The sequence below is a fragment of the Amblyomma americanum genome, chromosome 11 (genome assembly GCF_052857255.1).
Source record: "Amblyomma americanum isolate KBUSLIRL-KWMA chromosome 11, ASM5285725v1, whole genome shotgun sequence".
NCBI lineage: Eukaryota > Metazoa > Arthropoda > Arachnida > Ixodida > Ixodidae > Amblyomma > Amblyomma americanum.
In genome coordinates, this window is record NC_135507.1 from 86,325,618 (window position 1) to 86,339,765 (window position 14,148).

Here is a 14,148-nt window from a genome sequence, read left to right on the forward strand (position 1 = left end):
GTGACAATTGGGAATCCACAACAACACTTTTATGATGCAATTATCACAGCTTGACTCTTGGCTGCTTAAGCAGTAAGTGTAGATCATGTTCAAAATATCACAAAGCAGCATGACCAGAAATAAGATCAACACCTTCAGCCTTACTTGCCTGTACACTTCAAATACAAAGCCCTCACAGTGAAATACTGTTAAAATGAAGAACTAGCATATGAGTTAAGACCAAGAAACACAGCAAATGGCACTGTAACATACAAAATATATTGCACATTGAAAGAAAAACACTGCTTTGCACTGACTGGAAGCATTTAACACATCTATTATGCGACTCCAACACAAATGCTCAACATACCGTGTGCACCCAAAAGGCCTCATGAAGGTTCCATGTTTATGCATATTCATGTAGGAAAATTGGACGCTATATGTGTACAAAAGGAACACCACCGTTTGCAATGTGCTTTGTGCATTGCAGATAAAATGTGTTTTTTTATCATGTGCACTGTCACAGCTAAGATCTACGCGAGATTCCGTGGCACCAAACAAGAAAGAGACCAAGGCACAAGTGCTCTTTACTTCCTTGTTTCGCGCTATGGAACGGCACGTGAATTACCCACTAGCCTGAACCCTCACACTTCTAAGCTAAGGATCATAGGCAATGTTACCAGTGGTTCATCATTATTCACTCAAACACTCACTGCTTAATCAATCAGACAGGAGTGCCACGTTAAAGTGCAGATTTCCTGCAGCTATACAGATACTGTATAGACAAGCCAAGGAGCTGCATAATATGCTTAATGTGTAAGACAACTACTAAGTGCAATCAATTTATATTATATATTTTCATATTTTTCATATTTTTCATATATTTCATATTTGCATATTTTAATTTCTATACAATGTGCACCAACTCCACACATATAGTTCTTTGGGTCACCACTATGCATATGTAGCTCACATGTATCAGATTTTGTTTCATATAACTTCTAGTTGACAGGAACGTCTTCCTCCAACCAAGCAGTTGAAAAATGGCAGCACTTTTGTTGCATTAACTGCTCACCAAAACCTCAGAGGGTAGCACAAACACTGTGTCACCTTTATACTACAATTATGGTAGTCTTCATGAAGAGGTCAGTAGTAGTAATGCGTAGCAAAATCAGCCAAAAGATGAAGCGGTGCAGTGCACGAAACAAAAAATTTGGGCACATAAGTAGGCAAATGGCTTAGAGCAGTTTAAAAATTTTACAATAATGTATACAGGACTTTACAAGATAAAAATGCAAAAAAGCTAGGATATACAAGACAGTATGCTCAAAAAATGGTATGCAAGACACACGAGGGAACAGCACATGAGGATGTCACAGTATGTACAGCTGTCATGAGCCAGAATAGGGTCAGTCCGTTCTGCAAATATCATTGCATGACTTGAAAATGATGAATGAATGTAAAAACACTCGTTAAAAGTATATCGAAACATTCTTGCAAAAAGTGACTTGAAACACGCAACTTCATGGTGCATATACATGTACACTCTCATATACAGGACGTCAGGAAACTACAGGCAGCAATTAAGGGAGCCAGGTCCAAATGTCGTGCCAGGGGCAAGCAGTACGCCGGCGTACCAGCACAACAGTGCCCCAGAGCCATCAGAGACCATCATTGAGTTGGAGGAGTGGCGCCTGGACTGCGCATCGCAGGCGTCACTCGTGCACGAGGTGGTTACTGACGAGCCACTGCCATCACGCCACGAGTCGCTGCCGTCACGCCACGAGTCACCTGCGTCGAGCCAGTCGGTGCCATCCCTCCAGGCACCTGTTGGCTTGCTGGAACAAGAGGCATCAGTGCCGCAGTCATCAGCGCCTGGACAGAACAAGCGAAAGAGTAGAAGAGAATGTGCTGATGATGCTCTGGTTGAACACGTCGGAAAACTCGCAGATGCACTGCAGACCTGTGACGGACATGACGAGTACGACCAATTTTGTCTTTCAATGGCCAAAATGATGAAGGGCGTGAACAAGAATCAGCAGATTGACCTGCGCGTCAAGCTGCTACAAGTTTTTAATGAATTTACTTTTGAATGAAGTTGCGCTGTTAGGCATCTTTCTTTTGGCTCTAGAATAAGCTTAAAATGTGACACCAAAATAGTAACATTTATGCCACAGTGCGAAATTACGACGCGCGAGAGATTTTGGTCAGGAACATATGCTTGATTATGTGCCTGACACAGGCTATGGGATTCACGAGTATAGACAATTCCTTTACCCCAAAGAAAGAACAGAGGCCGTGCTTTTGATTGCCTAAACACATTATGCGTAAAGAGGCGTCAATCTGTTGCGCAAGCCTTAGCTTTATACACTTTCATCAAATTCGGACTGTCCTTGGCTGCATTTGCTTGCTTTCTTTTTTTTTAAGTCCTCGGGTGCTACAACCCGGCCTTCCTGTGCTGTGCACCTGCATTGCTAGGGGTTCCCTACTCTTTTGGCCACGTCTTAACCATTTTGTTTTTGTTCTGGTTTCTCCAGTTGTGACTTATTACTTTTATCTGACTTCTTTTTTTTTCTTCGCATTTTTCAGGGTATGTTTTTGAGCATTTAGCACTGTTTCGTTTGCTTTAATTGGTTTCAGCTCTTTAAGCAACAGCTGCTCCGGTCTCTCTCGCCCTTTCATTTTTTATTTTTTGAGAGGACCATTACAAGGCTTAAAGGGTAGCATGTGCATTTCGACAAACTATCACACAACTATGTGTCGAAATGCTTCTTCTCAGAGTGTCGAACTCAAGCTTTACAAACCTCAATGCTATTGCCAGTCGCTCACCTGGCTCCAGGGGCTCTCTCACAACATGCTGCCGTGTGATGTCTGGCAAAACAAATCCCAGCACTTCGTCAAACAGCACTGGAGTCATCCGGAAAAACTTTCGGAAAAATTCATGGTCACCTTCACGCATGCGACGCATCTGTAGAGGGAAAATAAGCGGTTTGTTATGCGAACAAGTAAAAACCAGACAGCATGACTGCAATACACTGTGATGCGCTATTACAGCAGAACTATTGTGGGTGGTTTCTGTGACTGAATGAAGCAGCCTTGTTGTGTACAGTGTCTGTGAAAAGTCATCAGGGTCAAAGATTTTCATTTCAGCCGCAGAGTGGAGATATCACGATGCTATTAAAGTCCAAAGGACCTTGAAATGCTAGGTTTCTTCTGATTGGAGAGAAGCTTACTTCTTGAATTCTTCACTAGAAGAAGCATTCAAGGGACATTGATTGCACAAGTGAAAGTTGTGGCCTGACGACCTGACAGCGTGTGCATACTATTTATGCCAGCTGAGTTATTGAAGTTTTTTCAAAACTGCATCTTGTCAATGTCAGTGCTGCCCTTCTGCCTCACTAGCTTTATTATTTCAAAGTTGCATCTCTGCGATGCAGGCACTACACTTCTGCACGAGCAGTGCAGAAGCAGCCAATTTTTCATGCCCCTTGGTTCTCCTGACACTGTTTTGCAATAGCGATGTGCCCCAGAGACCACCGAGAGGAGCCCCAACTTTCGAAGACCGCGCTTATTCGTCAGTTGCCAATGTTCGAATACGCTGACGTGAAACTCCTTTGCCTTTTTTATGTATCTCTGTTGGCAGCGAAGAACTTTGGAGCCTACTTCATCCGAGTTGCTTCACATCTCCAACGGTGGATGATAGTTGGCCTCCAAGTGGAACTCAATGCTTTCAGATAGATAGATAAAGAGGAGGAGGGAAAGACAGAGAGTATATATATATATATATACTCTCAACGCTTCACTTGGAGGCAAACTATCATCCAACGCTTTCAAGAGTATATATATATATATATATATATATATATATATATATATATATATATATATATATATATATATATATATATATATAATATGCACTAAGTGCCTAGCATTCAGTTCAGATGGAACATGACTGCTATTTTAGTCCCATCAAACAGCAACTACCGGCACTGCAGTTCCACCTGTACCAAAGCCTCCATTCCTTTTTGGTACTAACCCCTCCCACCCACTCCCGCTGTTGAATGTCACTTCTTATGTTAACGGTATGTGTGGACACCACTACAGAACATTAAAACATGTATGATGGCGTATTGGTAGCTGGCTTTTTTTTCTTAACCATTACACCTCAAATCCAAGCAGTTATGTTTGTTTCAGTTTGGGTTCGTTGTCACAGAGTGGCAGTTGCTGTTCATTTTGGACACAGCTACAACAGCGGCGAACTTTTCTTTCTCACAGTGCACAGCCGACAATGTACCTGCTGCTGGAATTCCGTCCGCACGTACCACTGCACAGTACCACAAAATGTAGCAATATTTGCTGTTGCGTGGCTTTAACCTGTTAGCTAGATCACGTCCGCTGTCGTTACGGGACCAATAAGTGACTGCACAGTGTAGACGCAATCAAACCATTGATTATATAGCCCCACGGGACAAAGCATTCTTCTTTGCACAAGGTGCAGTCAAAGGCACATTTTCCAAGCAGATTAATGCAGAGAAGCCTACCACCAGACCACGGGGAAAGGATCTCTGTACCCAGTGTATCATAGTGGGTACCCGGCGGCACTGGCGACCGAACTGCGCGCCTACGGCATAGGGGTCGGATGTGTTAACCACTAAGCCGCCGAACTGTTGCGCTAAATGTCTTTTCAATACTCTACACGGACCTTTTACACTTACAGAGGAAACGAAGATACTTACCGTAGGGTGATATCGGCCTTCTTGCCTGCGCGCCACGAACACGGGCCGAACCCACCAGCGGTGCCTCTTCCGCTGGCGACGCTCCTGCCTCCTCCTCACAATGAGCTGAAGTGCTGTTCTTATCACAAGCAGTAAAACTCGTCTTCGTGCACACATCGCTGGCATTATTGCAAATAATGATGCTTGGAGGGGAGCGCAATACCGAAAAGCTGAACTGGGATCCAAGCGATGCTATGTCGATGGTGATGCAGATTACGCTAAACACCGAAGAAAACTGCGAAGCGATGTGTGCGCGTTTGCATAAAAACCTATTGTGTAAACTACAATTCAGTTTATAAATAGATTTACTTCTCCTGCCGCTTTAAAAAGCTAAACGCTTCAAGTGGCAGTCGAAAAGTTTAGGCCGATTTTAGCCTATGCAGTCTAGCAACGATACGGCAGCGCGAGCGATACGCGAGCACAAGCGCGCGCCAGCAACTGGCCATGGAGATTCGCACCGCTTTCGAAGTCCGTCGCGGCGCGCCGCTAGGCTCGTAGGCGCTTCGCGTGTACGCCTCGGAAGTGTTCATCGAGTTGGGGCTTAAGAGTGAGACGCGACAGCGGGTTGAGGCGTTGCCAAGGTGTGCACGGAACGCCATCGCCCGTTCGGTGCGACTCGTGGCCCGTTGGAAAGTTTAAGGAAAGGACGCCTGTATCACATATCTCGGTGGACACCCGAACCGGGCCTTCAGGGCAGGAAAATTAAATGAAATTTTGTTTTAAGGAAAGCAAATGACCTGTCTTACAATTCTCGGTGGACACCCGTACCGTGCCTTAAGGGAAGGAAAAGGAGGAGGCTGAGAAGTGCGAGGAGGAGGATTTTTCGCGGACGGCCGACGCCGCTGACGCGGACACCGGCATTTCGGCGACACGATCTCCTTAATGCTATCGCATTAAAAACAGCCGTGTGTTGTACAATAAAAATTGGCCTTCCTAGCATGTCAGGTGACTAGTGGCGTGGGATAGACGAGACGCCTTCATAAACATCACCCGCTGCGGCGGCTCAGTGGTTAGAGCGCTCGGCTACTGATCCGGAGTCCCCGGGTTCGAACCCAACCGCGGCGCTTGCGTTTTTACAGAGGCACAACGGTAAGGCGCCCGTGTGCTGTGCGATGTCAGAACATGTTAAAGATCCCTGGATGGTCGAAATTATTCGACAGCCTTGCACTACGGCACCTCTTTCTTCCTTTCTTCTTTCACTCCCTCCTTTATCCCTTCCCTTACGGCGCGGTTCCGGTGCCTAACAAAATATGAGACAGATACTGCGCCATTTTCTTTCCCCAGAAGCCAATTTTTATTAATACTATGAAAAATAGGCTGTTTGAGGAAATTAAAGGGTGCAGTAATTGTCTCATTTCTCTGGACGCCCCAACCTCAACTTAAGAGAGAGGAGGAAAGTGGTACTGAAAGAAGAAATAAAGAGTTGCCATAGTGAAGAGCTCCGGAATACTTTAAACAACCTGTGGATCTTTAACATAAACTTACATCGCACATTACACGAGCGCCCTTCGAGTTTCGGTTCCATCGAAGCGCTCCGTCAGTCGACTAGATTGATCACGGGTACTCTGGAGTAGCAGTCGAGTGCCCTTATCAACGAGGGGCCGAAGGTTCGTGGACTTGATGAACTGCAAAACTCTTCGTCACCCTCGTCACATATTCACATTTTAAAACCTGGTGTCTGCCTCTGAAATCCTCACATTAACCTCCAGTTGTTTAGACATGTGAATTGCTGCGTGATACCCTTTGAAATAAGCAGCAATATACTTAAAGCGAAAATTCTCAAGCGCTACGTGAGTGAAGTAATCTTGAGCTTAAGCGCGGGCAGCTTTCGAGGAGCTGCCGATAGTGTCCCATCGTTAGCCGAGCGTTGCAGTATGTGAAATGTTCAACTTATTCCACATTTGATTCGAATTCTTCCTTGGCCATAATTGTGGTTCTACTGAGTTCAAGGTTTAAACCCTGCCGAATCGTAAAACAATGCAGACTACCACGAGGGTACGAATACCATTCCATTCGTTATAATGCTAAGGGTTTTGGCGCTGGCAGTCATCATCATCAGTTTTCTTGTTCAAAAATTCACTGCAACGCCTCTTGTGCATTAGGGAGCGCGAAATTAGCCCTGAGCGCTGAAAATACACTACAGGTAATAAAATATTTCAAGATCGATTTCCTATACCACAGATTTCTGGATAAGCTGAAGAAAAGCATTTCTCGATACCAGAGTAGCACAGCTTGCATCAGCAAACTTACCATGATCATGCAAGGTATTCACTAAGATAATCGTTGAAAAGTTTGAGGAATCTTACACTTTCGTCAACCAAAGAAGGCGGCTGGCCTTAATAACAGCGAAGCTATTGAAATTCAAGAAAACTGCATAAGTTCGAACGCCGTCGGCAACAAAATGGCGTCAGCAACACTTCCATGTTCTTCTCATGAAATCCCTATCCAGCGAACAAGTGGCTATCTTCATGTTCGAACTGCAAAGTGCAGAAATAGTTTTGGAATATATTACCGATTGGTTTGGCACAACCATGAATTAAACCTTAAGGGACATTAGCGTAAGTCTGCGATAATATAGGGAATTCATTTTTCATCCAAGTGAACAAAAATCGCAAACGCCCTTTTTCGTAGAGTACGCATGTTACGGTTTTCGGTTTATGGTTAATGAAGGTTTAACGTGCCAAAGCGAGTCAGGCTTCTAGGGACGCCGTAGTGAAGGGGTCCGGGAATTTCGACCACATGGGGTTCTTTAACGTGCACTGACATCGCACAGTAGACGGGCTCCTAGAATTTCGTCTCCATTAAAATGTAACCGCCACTGCCGGGATCTAATACGCGTCTTTCGGATCAGCAGCCGAGCGCCATAAGCGCGGCGGCAAGGTGGAAGGTGGTAATTCAAAATATTTCAAAGTATGAAGTTTATTCAATAGCCACGAAGAGCTGAGAATTTTACTTTTGTAAATGAAACATGAATGCCTCTACTTTGGGCAGATAGTCCTTGATAATGACCACGGCATCGAGATAACAGGAGAATAAACGGCACTAAGAAGACTTACTCCGCTCATGAATGAAAAATTTCGCGTGCCCTTCAATACAAAAATATTAAAAACTTTTATCATGCCCGTACTTACCTGTGAAGAGGAAAGCTTGCCTATGCTTCCGAAAAGCCTTGGAATTAGGTTGCGGACAGCACGGCGGGCGATAGAAATAACATGATGGATGCAACGTTAAAACACAGGAAGAAAGGATAATTGGCCAGAGGACAAACTCGGCTAGATGACAGCGTATTTGAAATCTAGGACAAACGCAATTGCAAGCAGATGTGATGTGAACGCTTATAACCGCTGGTAATAAGTGGTAGCAATTGATCGTAGGAGGAACCAAGCGAAACAGGTGGCATAAAATCAGATGGGCTGATGATATTAAGTAGATTCCGGGGATAACGTGGCTGAACCTGTAAAGGACATGATTAGTTTGAGGGATATGGGAAAAGCCGTTGTCCTTAACTGGGATTACTCAGGCTGATATACTAGAGGGAGATGATTAGAGAGATATTATAGAGCACGCAGCCTCATATGGGACACCAAAAGAAGCTTGTGTCATTGATCACTAAAACATCAGAGGTTAGAAGGCTTATAGGAACACAATCGGTGTCAAAACATGCAATAATGATGTCGTTTTAAAAATAGACTACAGCTTCAAAATCACGTCGGTCACACTTTTACGCTTTCTCAACAAAGCCCTGTGCAGCGAATGACGAGTGGCCATCTCAATAGGTGAGCTGCGAAGTTAGGAAATAGTCTTGAAATGTCTTGCTGATTGGTTTGACATCACCATTATTTAAACAAAGGGACATTAGCGTGAGCCTGTGTGTGCGTGTGTGCGTGTGCGCGCGCATGCGTGTGCGTGTGCGTGCGTGCGTGCGTGTGCGCGCGCGTGCGTGTGCACGTGCGTGCGTGCGTGTGTGTGTGAGTGGTTGTGAGGGTACGTAATTCGGAGGTCTTGGGTTCGGATCGTACCGGCGGCACGGGTCCATTTTCTGCTGATTTATAATTAATTCCCTTTAAGCGACAGATTCAAGGACGTATTCTCCTCCCACCAATCAACGCTACGCATTATAAAAAAATGGAAACATTCACCTATGCACCTTACCTTAGTTTATATGACATTTGGCTTCCTCCAGTTGTTTGTCATACGAGCCCGTTATATTCCCACTTTTAAGATCGTGAGCTCTTACTCATCACGTTTCTCGATTTCTTGCGGTCTGCTCCCATCTCCCTAGAGTAAATCCACAGCCCATAGTAAATCGATACAGAAACCCAATTGGGGATTGATTGGCGAGGCATTATCGGCGGACACCTTAAAGGCGCAGTGAGGGAAGACAAAGTAGGGAGTGAAAGAAGAAAGAAAGAGGTGCTCAAGTGGAGGGGTCCGGAATAATTTCGACCACCTGGGGATCTTTTAACTTGTACTGACATCACACAGCACACGGGCGCCTGGGCGTTTGCCTCCATCGAAGCGCTGCCGCCACGGTGGGTTTGTCTCTGGTTTCACTTGTAAAGCCACGTTTTCGCATTTTCAAGTGATGTCGCAATGGGTCTTTGGGAGTCGTTTTACGGCTTCACTGTCCAACCACCTTCACAGCGTGGATGTGAGCCCACAATTTTTTGTAGCGAAAGCAACCTTGGGCTACCAGCCAATCATTTCGCTGTGAACCAGGGGAGATATGTTGTGCGCATGCTTTGTTGCCATGGCAACCGGAGAGGAGCAGCAGGTGCAGCGTGCGCTTCCCCGTCGCCGCGGCAGCGCGGCCACTCCACCGTCGCAGCCGCACGTTACGTCACGCGGATGAGCACTTGTGCCCATGTGTCGATACCATGGTAAGAAGAGATATCACACAGGTGCAGCGCGTGCGTCGTCGCCGCCTTGCCGCACGCCGCTCTATCACCCGAACTGCGCATCGCATGGGCAGCATTGTGTATTAAAGGCAGGGAAGTAGTGCGCGGCTGTATCACAACGTTTGATATGGATGCAGAGAAGGCGATTCCAGCGGCTGCTAGACGGCAGTATAGACAAGAGAAGATTAACTCTTCCGATCCTGAGGTTGTCGCTTGGCACTTGGGCGATCGGCAAAGAGAGATTGAGTGTAAGAAAGCCAAGAGAGGAGCGGAGACGCCCGAACAGAGAGAGGAACGGCTTGCCAAACCGAAATGCCAGACTGCCGAGAGTAACAGACGTCGCATAGCCGCCGAGATTGAGCCCAATGTCTCTCATTGCTAAACATAGAGAGAACAAAACAAGCTGAGCCACTGAAACGGACCTCTCGCTAGGTATATCCTGGCATAGCCGAGCTAAGCCACTGCCAATTTTTAAAGCGAAAGCGTTACTGGCTACATGTTGGGCAGTTTCGCGTGATTCCTGGTGAGCCATGCTGCGCATGCGCGAGGAGCAGTGACTACACACGTGCATTTCTCTCTCTCGCTCCCTAGTCACAACTGTGCATGTGCCACTAGTAGCACCGAGCCACAGGTGTTCCGCCGTTGCGAAGCGCCGAGCCTTTCCTGAAAATTCAACTTTCAATTTTCAGTTTTTCTTCTTACCCTCCCTCCTTTATCCATTCCTTTACGGCCGGTTCAGGGGCCCACCGAGATATGTGAGACGGTTACTGTGCTTTGCGCGCTCACCGCGCCATCAGGCATGACGTCACACCGCGCGACTAGCCGCCAACGCTGTTTAGTATGACGTCACACCGCGTTCCTCGTCGTTGCGCTCGCCTCCACTCGCTTCGCCAGCTGCGTCGCATGCCTGATAACATGTCGGAGTATTGAAAAGGAGAGTTCGCGAGTGCCGCAAGCACAGCTGTGTCGTCTTTAATGCGACAACAACATAGCTAGACAACCAGACTAACCTGGACTTGCAATCAGCTTAACCAAGGCTAACCATGCTAAGCCTTAGCTTTCGCTACTTATATCCTGGCATAGCCGAGCTAAGCCACTAAGCCGCAGCGTTTATTGGGTGACCAACCTTTCGCGATCAACCATTAATTTATCGGCCACCTGCCAGGGTAGGCGCGTTGCCTAAGCAGTGTGTAGAACGCACTCAACGTTACAGGCCAAGCCGCGTCTACTTCCCGACACACTGCAGCTTTCGCTCTCTTACTAGATTCAGCAATAGTTGAACCGCAGCTAATATTTGACAGTATAGTGTACCGGAGCTCTTTATCCGTCACTCGTACACTTTTTCCTTACAGAGTTGTTGAGGTGTCCTTCGAGAAGCATGGTAGTTACTGGCGCTTCGTATGTTCTTCTGGTTAAACAGCCTGCAGACTAGCTTACGATTCTTTTAACTGCCCAAACACGAGGGAGTGACCACAGGGCAGCTGAACTCTGGGCCCTGAAGGTAATAGCTGTATTATTTCGGTTGGTTTTCTTTCCTGTCTACGCGTTCCATATGTAATAGAATGAAACAAAACAGAAAAACACACTGCAAGTAGCGGCCACGAATGTAAAGCAAGCGCTTCTGCAGCCATCGACGCATACCTCCGCTACTGCAAGCCTTCAAGAATAGCGTACAAAGCTTTCTGCAGTAAGCTGTGAAACTCACTGTGCAGATAGAAAAGGATCGTGCAATACGCTCGACGTAAGCCGTCTGCACTCATCTTAAGGAATGCATTACTCTGTCAATGAGCCTGAAACTTTCATCATTAAGCGTAATGTGTTGTTAACGAGCAGCTTTAAATATGACATCTCCGTTACCGAAGGAAAATAAATCTAAATTATTTCTGAGGAAAGGAAACAGACCCTAACTGCCTGACTTCGCGATGTTGAGCAGACAGGGGAAGGGCACTAAGCATCTCATTAAGACATACGTATGATGGACGCCAACAACCACCGACAACAAGCAGCATCATCATTATCATCAGCCTGACAACACCCACTGTATGGGAAAGGCCTCTCCCATGTCCCTCCAATGAACCCTGTTCTTTGCCAGCGGCGGCCACCTTATCCCAGCAAACCTCTTAATTCATCCGCCCTCCTAACTTCCTGTCTTCCTCGCTATATTTTCCTTCTCTTGGAGTCCACTCCGTTGCCATTAACGGCCAACAGTTATCTTCGTTTCGCATTAGATGCCCTGCCCAAGCCCACTTCTTCCTCTTGATTTCGACTGGAATGTCATTAACCGCGTTTTTTCTTTCACCCACTCCGCCAGATTCCGGTCTCTTAACGATATTAATGTTAAGCTATAAATTTTCTTTCCATGGCTCGCTGCGCTCTCCTTAAATTAAGCTGAACATTTTTTGTTAGCAACGAGGTTTCTGCCAACTAGATGAGTTCCGATAAGATAGAGTTGGTGTATACTTTTTATCTTTTGGTATATTTGTAAACTTCCACTCAAGGCCCACTCTATTCTCACTCTTGTTATTTCTATCTCATATTCAGGATCAACGGACATTACCTAGACTAAGGAGACGTATTCCCGTATCACTTCCAGCACCTCGCTACCAATTGTGAAACGGAATTTTTCTGTCTCTTTTTAATCTCTGATGTTCATCAATTGTAGATTATTATTTTGTGGCTGAAAGGTTATTGATTGAGAGAGCACAGCACGCGAAATTCGCAGGTTGGGGGTTCGAACCCCACTCGCGGAATGTGGTTGTTTTTCATTCTGGTTTCCAATCAGCTACCTTTATACCATAAACTAATTCCACTGTTGATACCAAAATAATCAACACCACAAATTGAATAAAAAGCTGGCAGTCGCTTCGCTCAGCTATGCCAGGATATACGTAGCGAGAGCCGTAGTTCCCCGCTGGTTACGCATGTTGCCCAGTTTGTTGCGACTAAAATGTCAAGCATGGAAGGAGCAATCGCTGAGACAAATTGTTTATTTATTCAATTGTTTTGACAGAGCAAAACAATGACCAATGTTCGGTAAAGTAACACGCAGTTGTCTCATTGCTTTCTACACAGTATTTAGACTGGTTGCTTTCTCTCAGATACACATGGTCAATCCTTGCGTTCCAGGATCAGGAGTACCGGGTTCGAACCAGACTGCGGCGGCTTGGTTTCGATGGAGATGAAACGCTAAGGCATGCCCTTGCACTGTGCAATGTCAGTGCACGTTAAAGATCTCCAGGTGGTCGAAATTATTCAGGTGGCCTCCACTACGGCATCTCTTTATTCCTTTACTTCTCTCAGTTCCTCCTTTATCACGCCGGTGCACTTTGATGCGTTCAGCGAAATGATAGGTGTAATGATGTGTCCATCGAGTCGGGGGTTTAGCGCTTAATAATAATAATAATAATAATAATAATAATAATAATAATAATATTAATAATAATAATAATAATAATAATAATAATAATAATAATAATTGGTATTTGGGGAACAGAAAAGGCGCAATGTCTGTCTCGAATATCGGCGGACACCTGAACCGCGCCATAAGGGAAGGGATAAAGGAGGGACTCCGGAAGAAAGAGGTGACGAAGCGCGCGGCGCACCCACTCCTCCTCCCCGGTTGCCATGGTAACGGCGCATGCGCACAACTGGCTTCCCCATGCACCATGGTAACGGCGCATTCGCACAACTTGCCTCTCGCGCGTACCGCGAAATGCTCTTCTGGTAGCCAGTGTAGCTCCCGCTACAAAACGGCTGGGGCCCTAACTCGGCTAAACCACGTTATACGGAGCGAAAGGCAACCGAACCAGTGACCGATGACGACGCGACGTTGGCAGCATCCGCTGCCCTTTATGTGCGAAAGCATCTCTGGGATCATAAATGGCGTTATGGTGGCTAGAAGGGTGCCTTCTGGCCACAATAATGGCGTCACCGGAAGCTGTGGACAAAGCGTGTCCGCACGAACTGAATAAAAATACTGGTCTATTCAAAGCGCAGATGTCTCAGAAACGTATCTTCGAGATATGTACTGGAACGTGCATACGTAGTAATGAGCATCTAAATTACAGATGTACATTTCCGGTAAATTTCCTCCGTACTTGGAGTGCAGTCGCACCGCCGTCATGCGACACCCACTGAAAGACCCCCCCCCCCCCCCCAGCCCGCCCTCTACGCAATATACGGCGCTAGTCCAGCAGATGGCATGCGCTTAGGCGCGTAGGTACGTGACATGATGGAGGCGATATGGCAGACGCACATGTGGAGGAAGGCCGTGAAGTGAGAGAAATGCTTTCGCATTACTGCACCTAAGCACACTTAACTGCACCCCTGTAATTTTTTCGTTTCAGATACTTTTGTTTCTGTGCCTCTGCTTCTCCACACGTACCTCCCGTTCTTCATCGGTTCCATCAACTCGTCTGCTGTTGTTGCGACTGAAGCAAAAGTATAAATAAATGTGCTGGCCTTACGTGGCTAGGATCTAGGGGCGGTGTCTA

General features: G+C 46.1%; 1 protein-coding gene across 1 annotated transcript; it reads right to left on the reverse strand.

Annotated features, from left to right (window-relative positions):
- Positions 1-1,162: 1,162 nt before the first annotated feature.
- LOC144110654 (uncharacterized) lies at positions 1,163-4,930 on the reverse strand. The gene is made up of 3 exons (XM_077643705.1): positions 4,719-4,930; positions 2,809-2,947; positions 1,163-1,854 (listed from the first exon to the last, which is right to left on the reverse strand). The coding sequence occupies exons 1-3, from the start codon at positions 4,881-4,883 to the stop codon at positions 1,550-1,552; spliced, it is 609 nt and encodes a 202-aa protein (XP_077499831.1). The 5' UTR covers positions 4,884-4,930; the 3' UTR covers positions 1,163-1,549.
- Between the last annotated feature and the right edge of the window lie 9,218 nt (positions 4,931-14,148).

Excerpts from the sequence above, each read along its gene's own strand:
- LOC144110654 (XM_077643705.1), bottom strand. The coding sequence starts at position 4,883 with ATGCCAGCGATGTGTGCACGAAGACGAGTTTTACTGCTTGTGATAAGA. Across the intron at positions 2,948-4,718 it reads AAGGCCGATATCACCCTACG|ATGCGTCGCATGCGTGAAGG; the intron begins GTAAGTATCTTC and ends TTCCCTCTACAG. Across the intron at positions 1,855-2,808 it reads GAGAGAGCCCCTGGAGCCAG|GCGCTGATGACTGCGGCACT; the intron begins GTGAGCGACTGG and ends TGTTCTGTCCAG.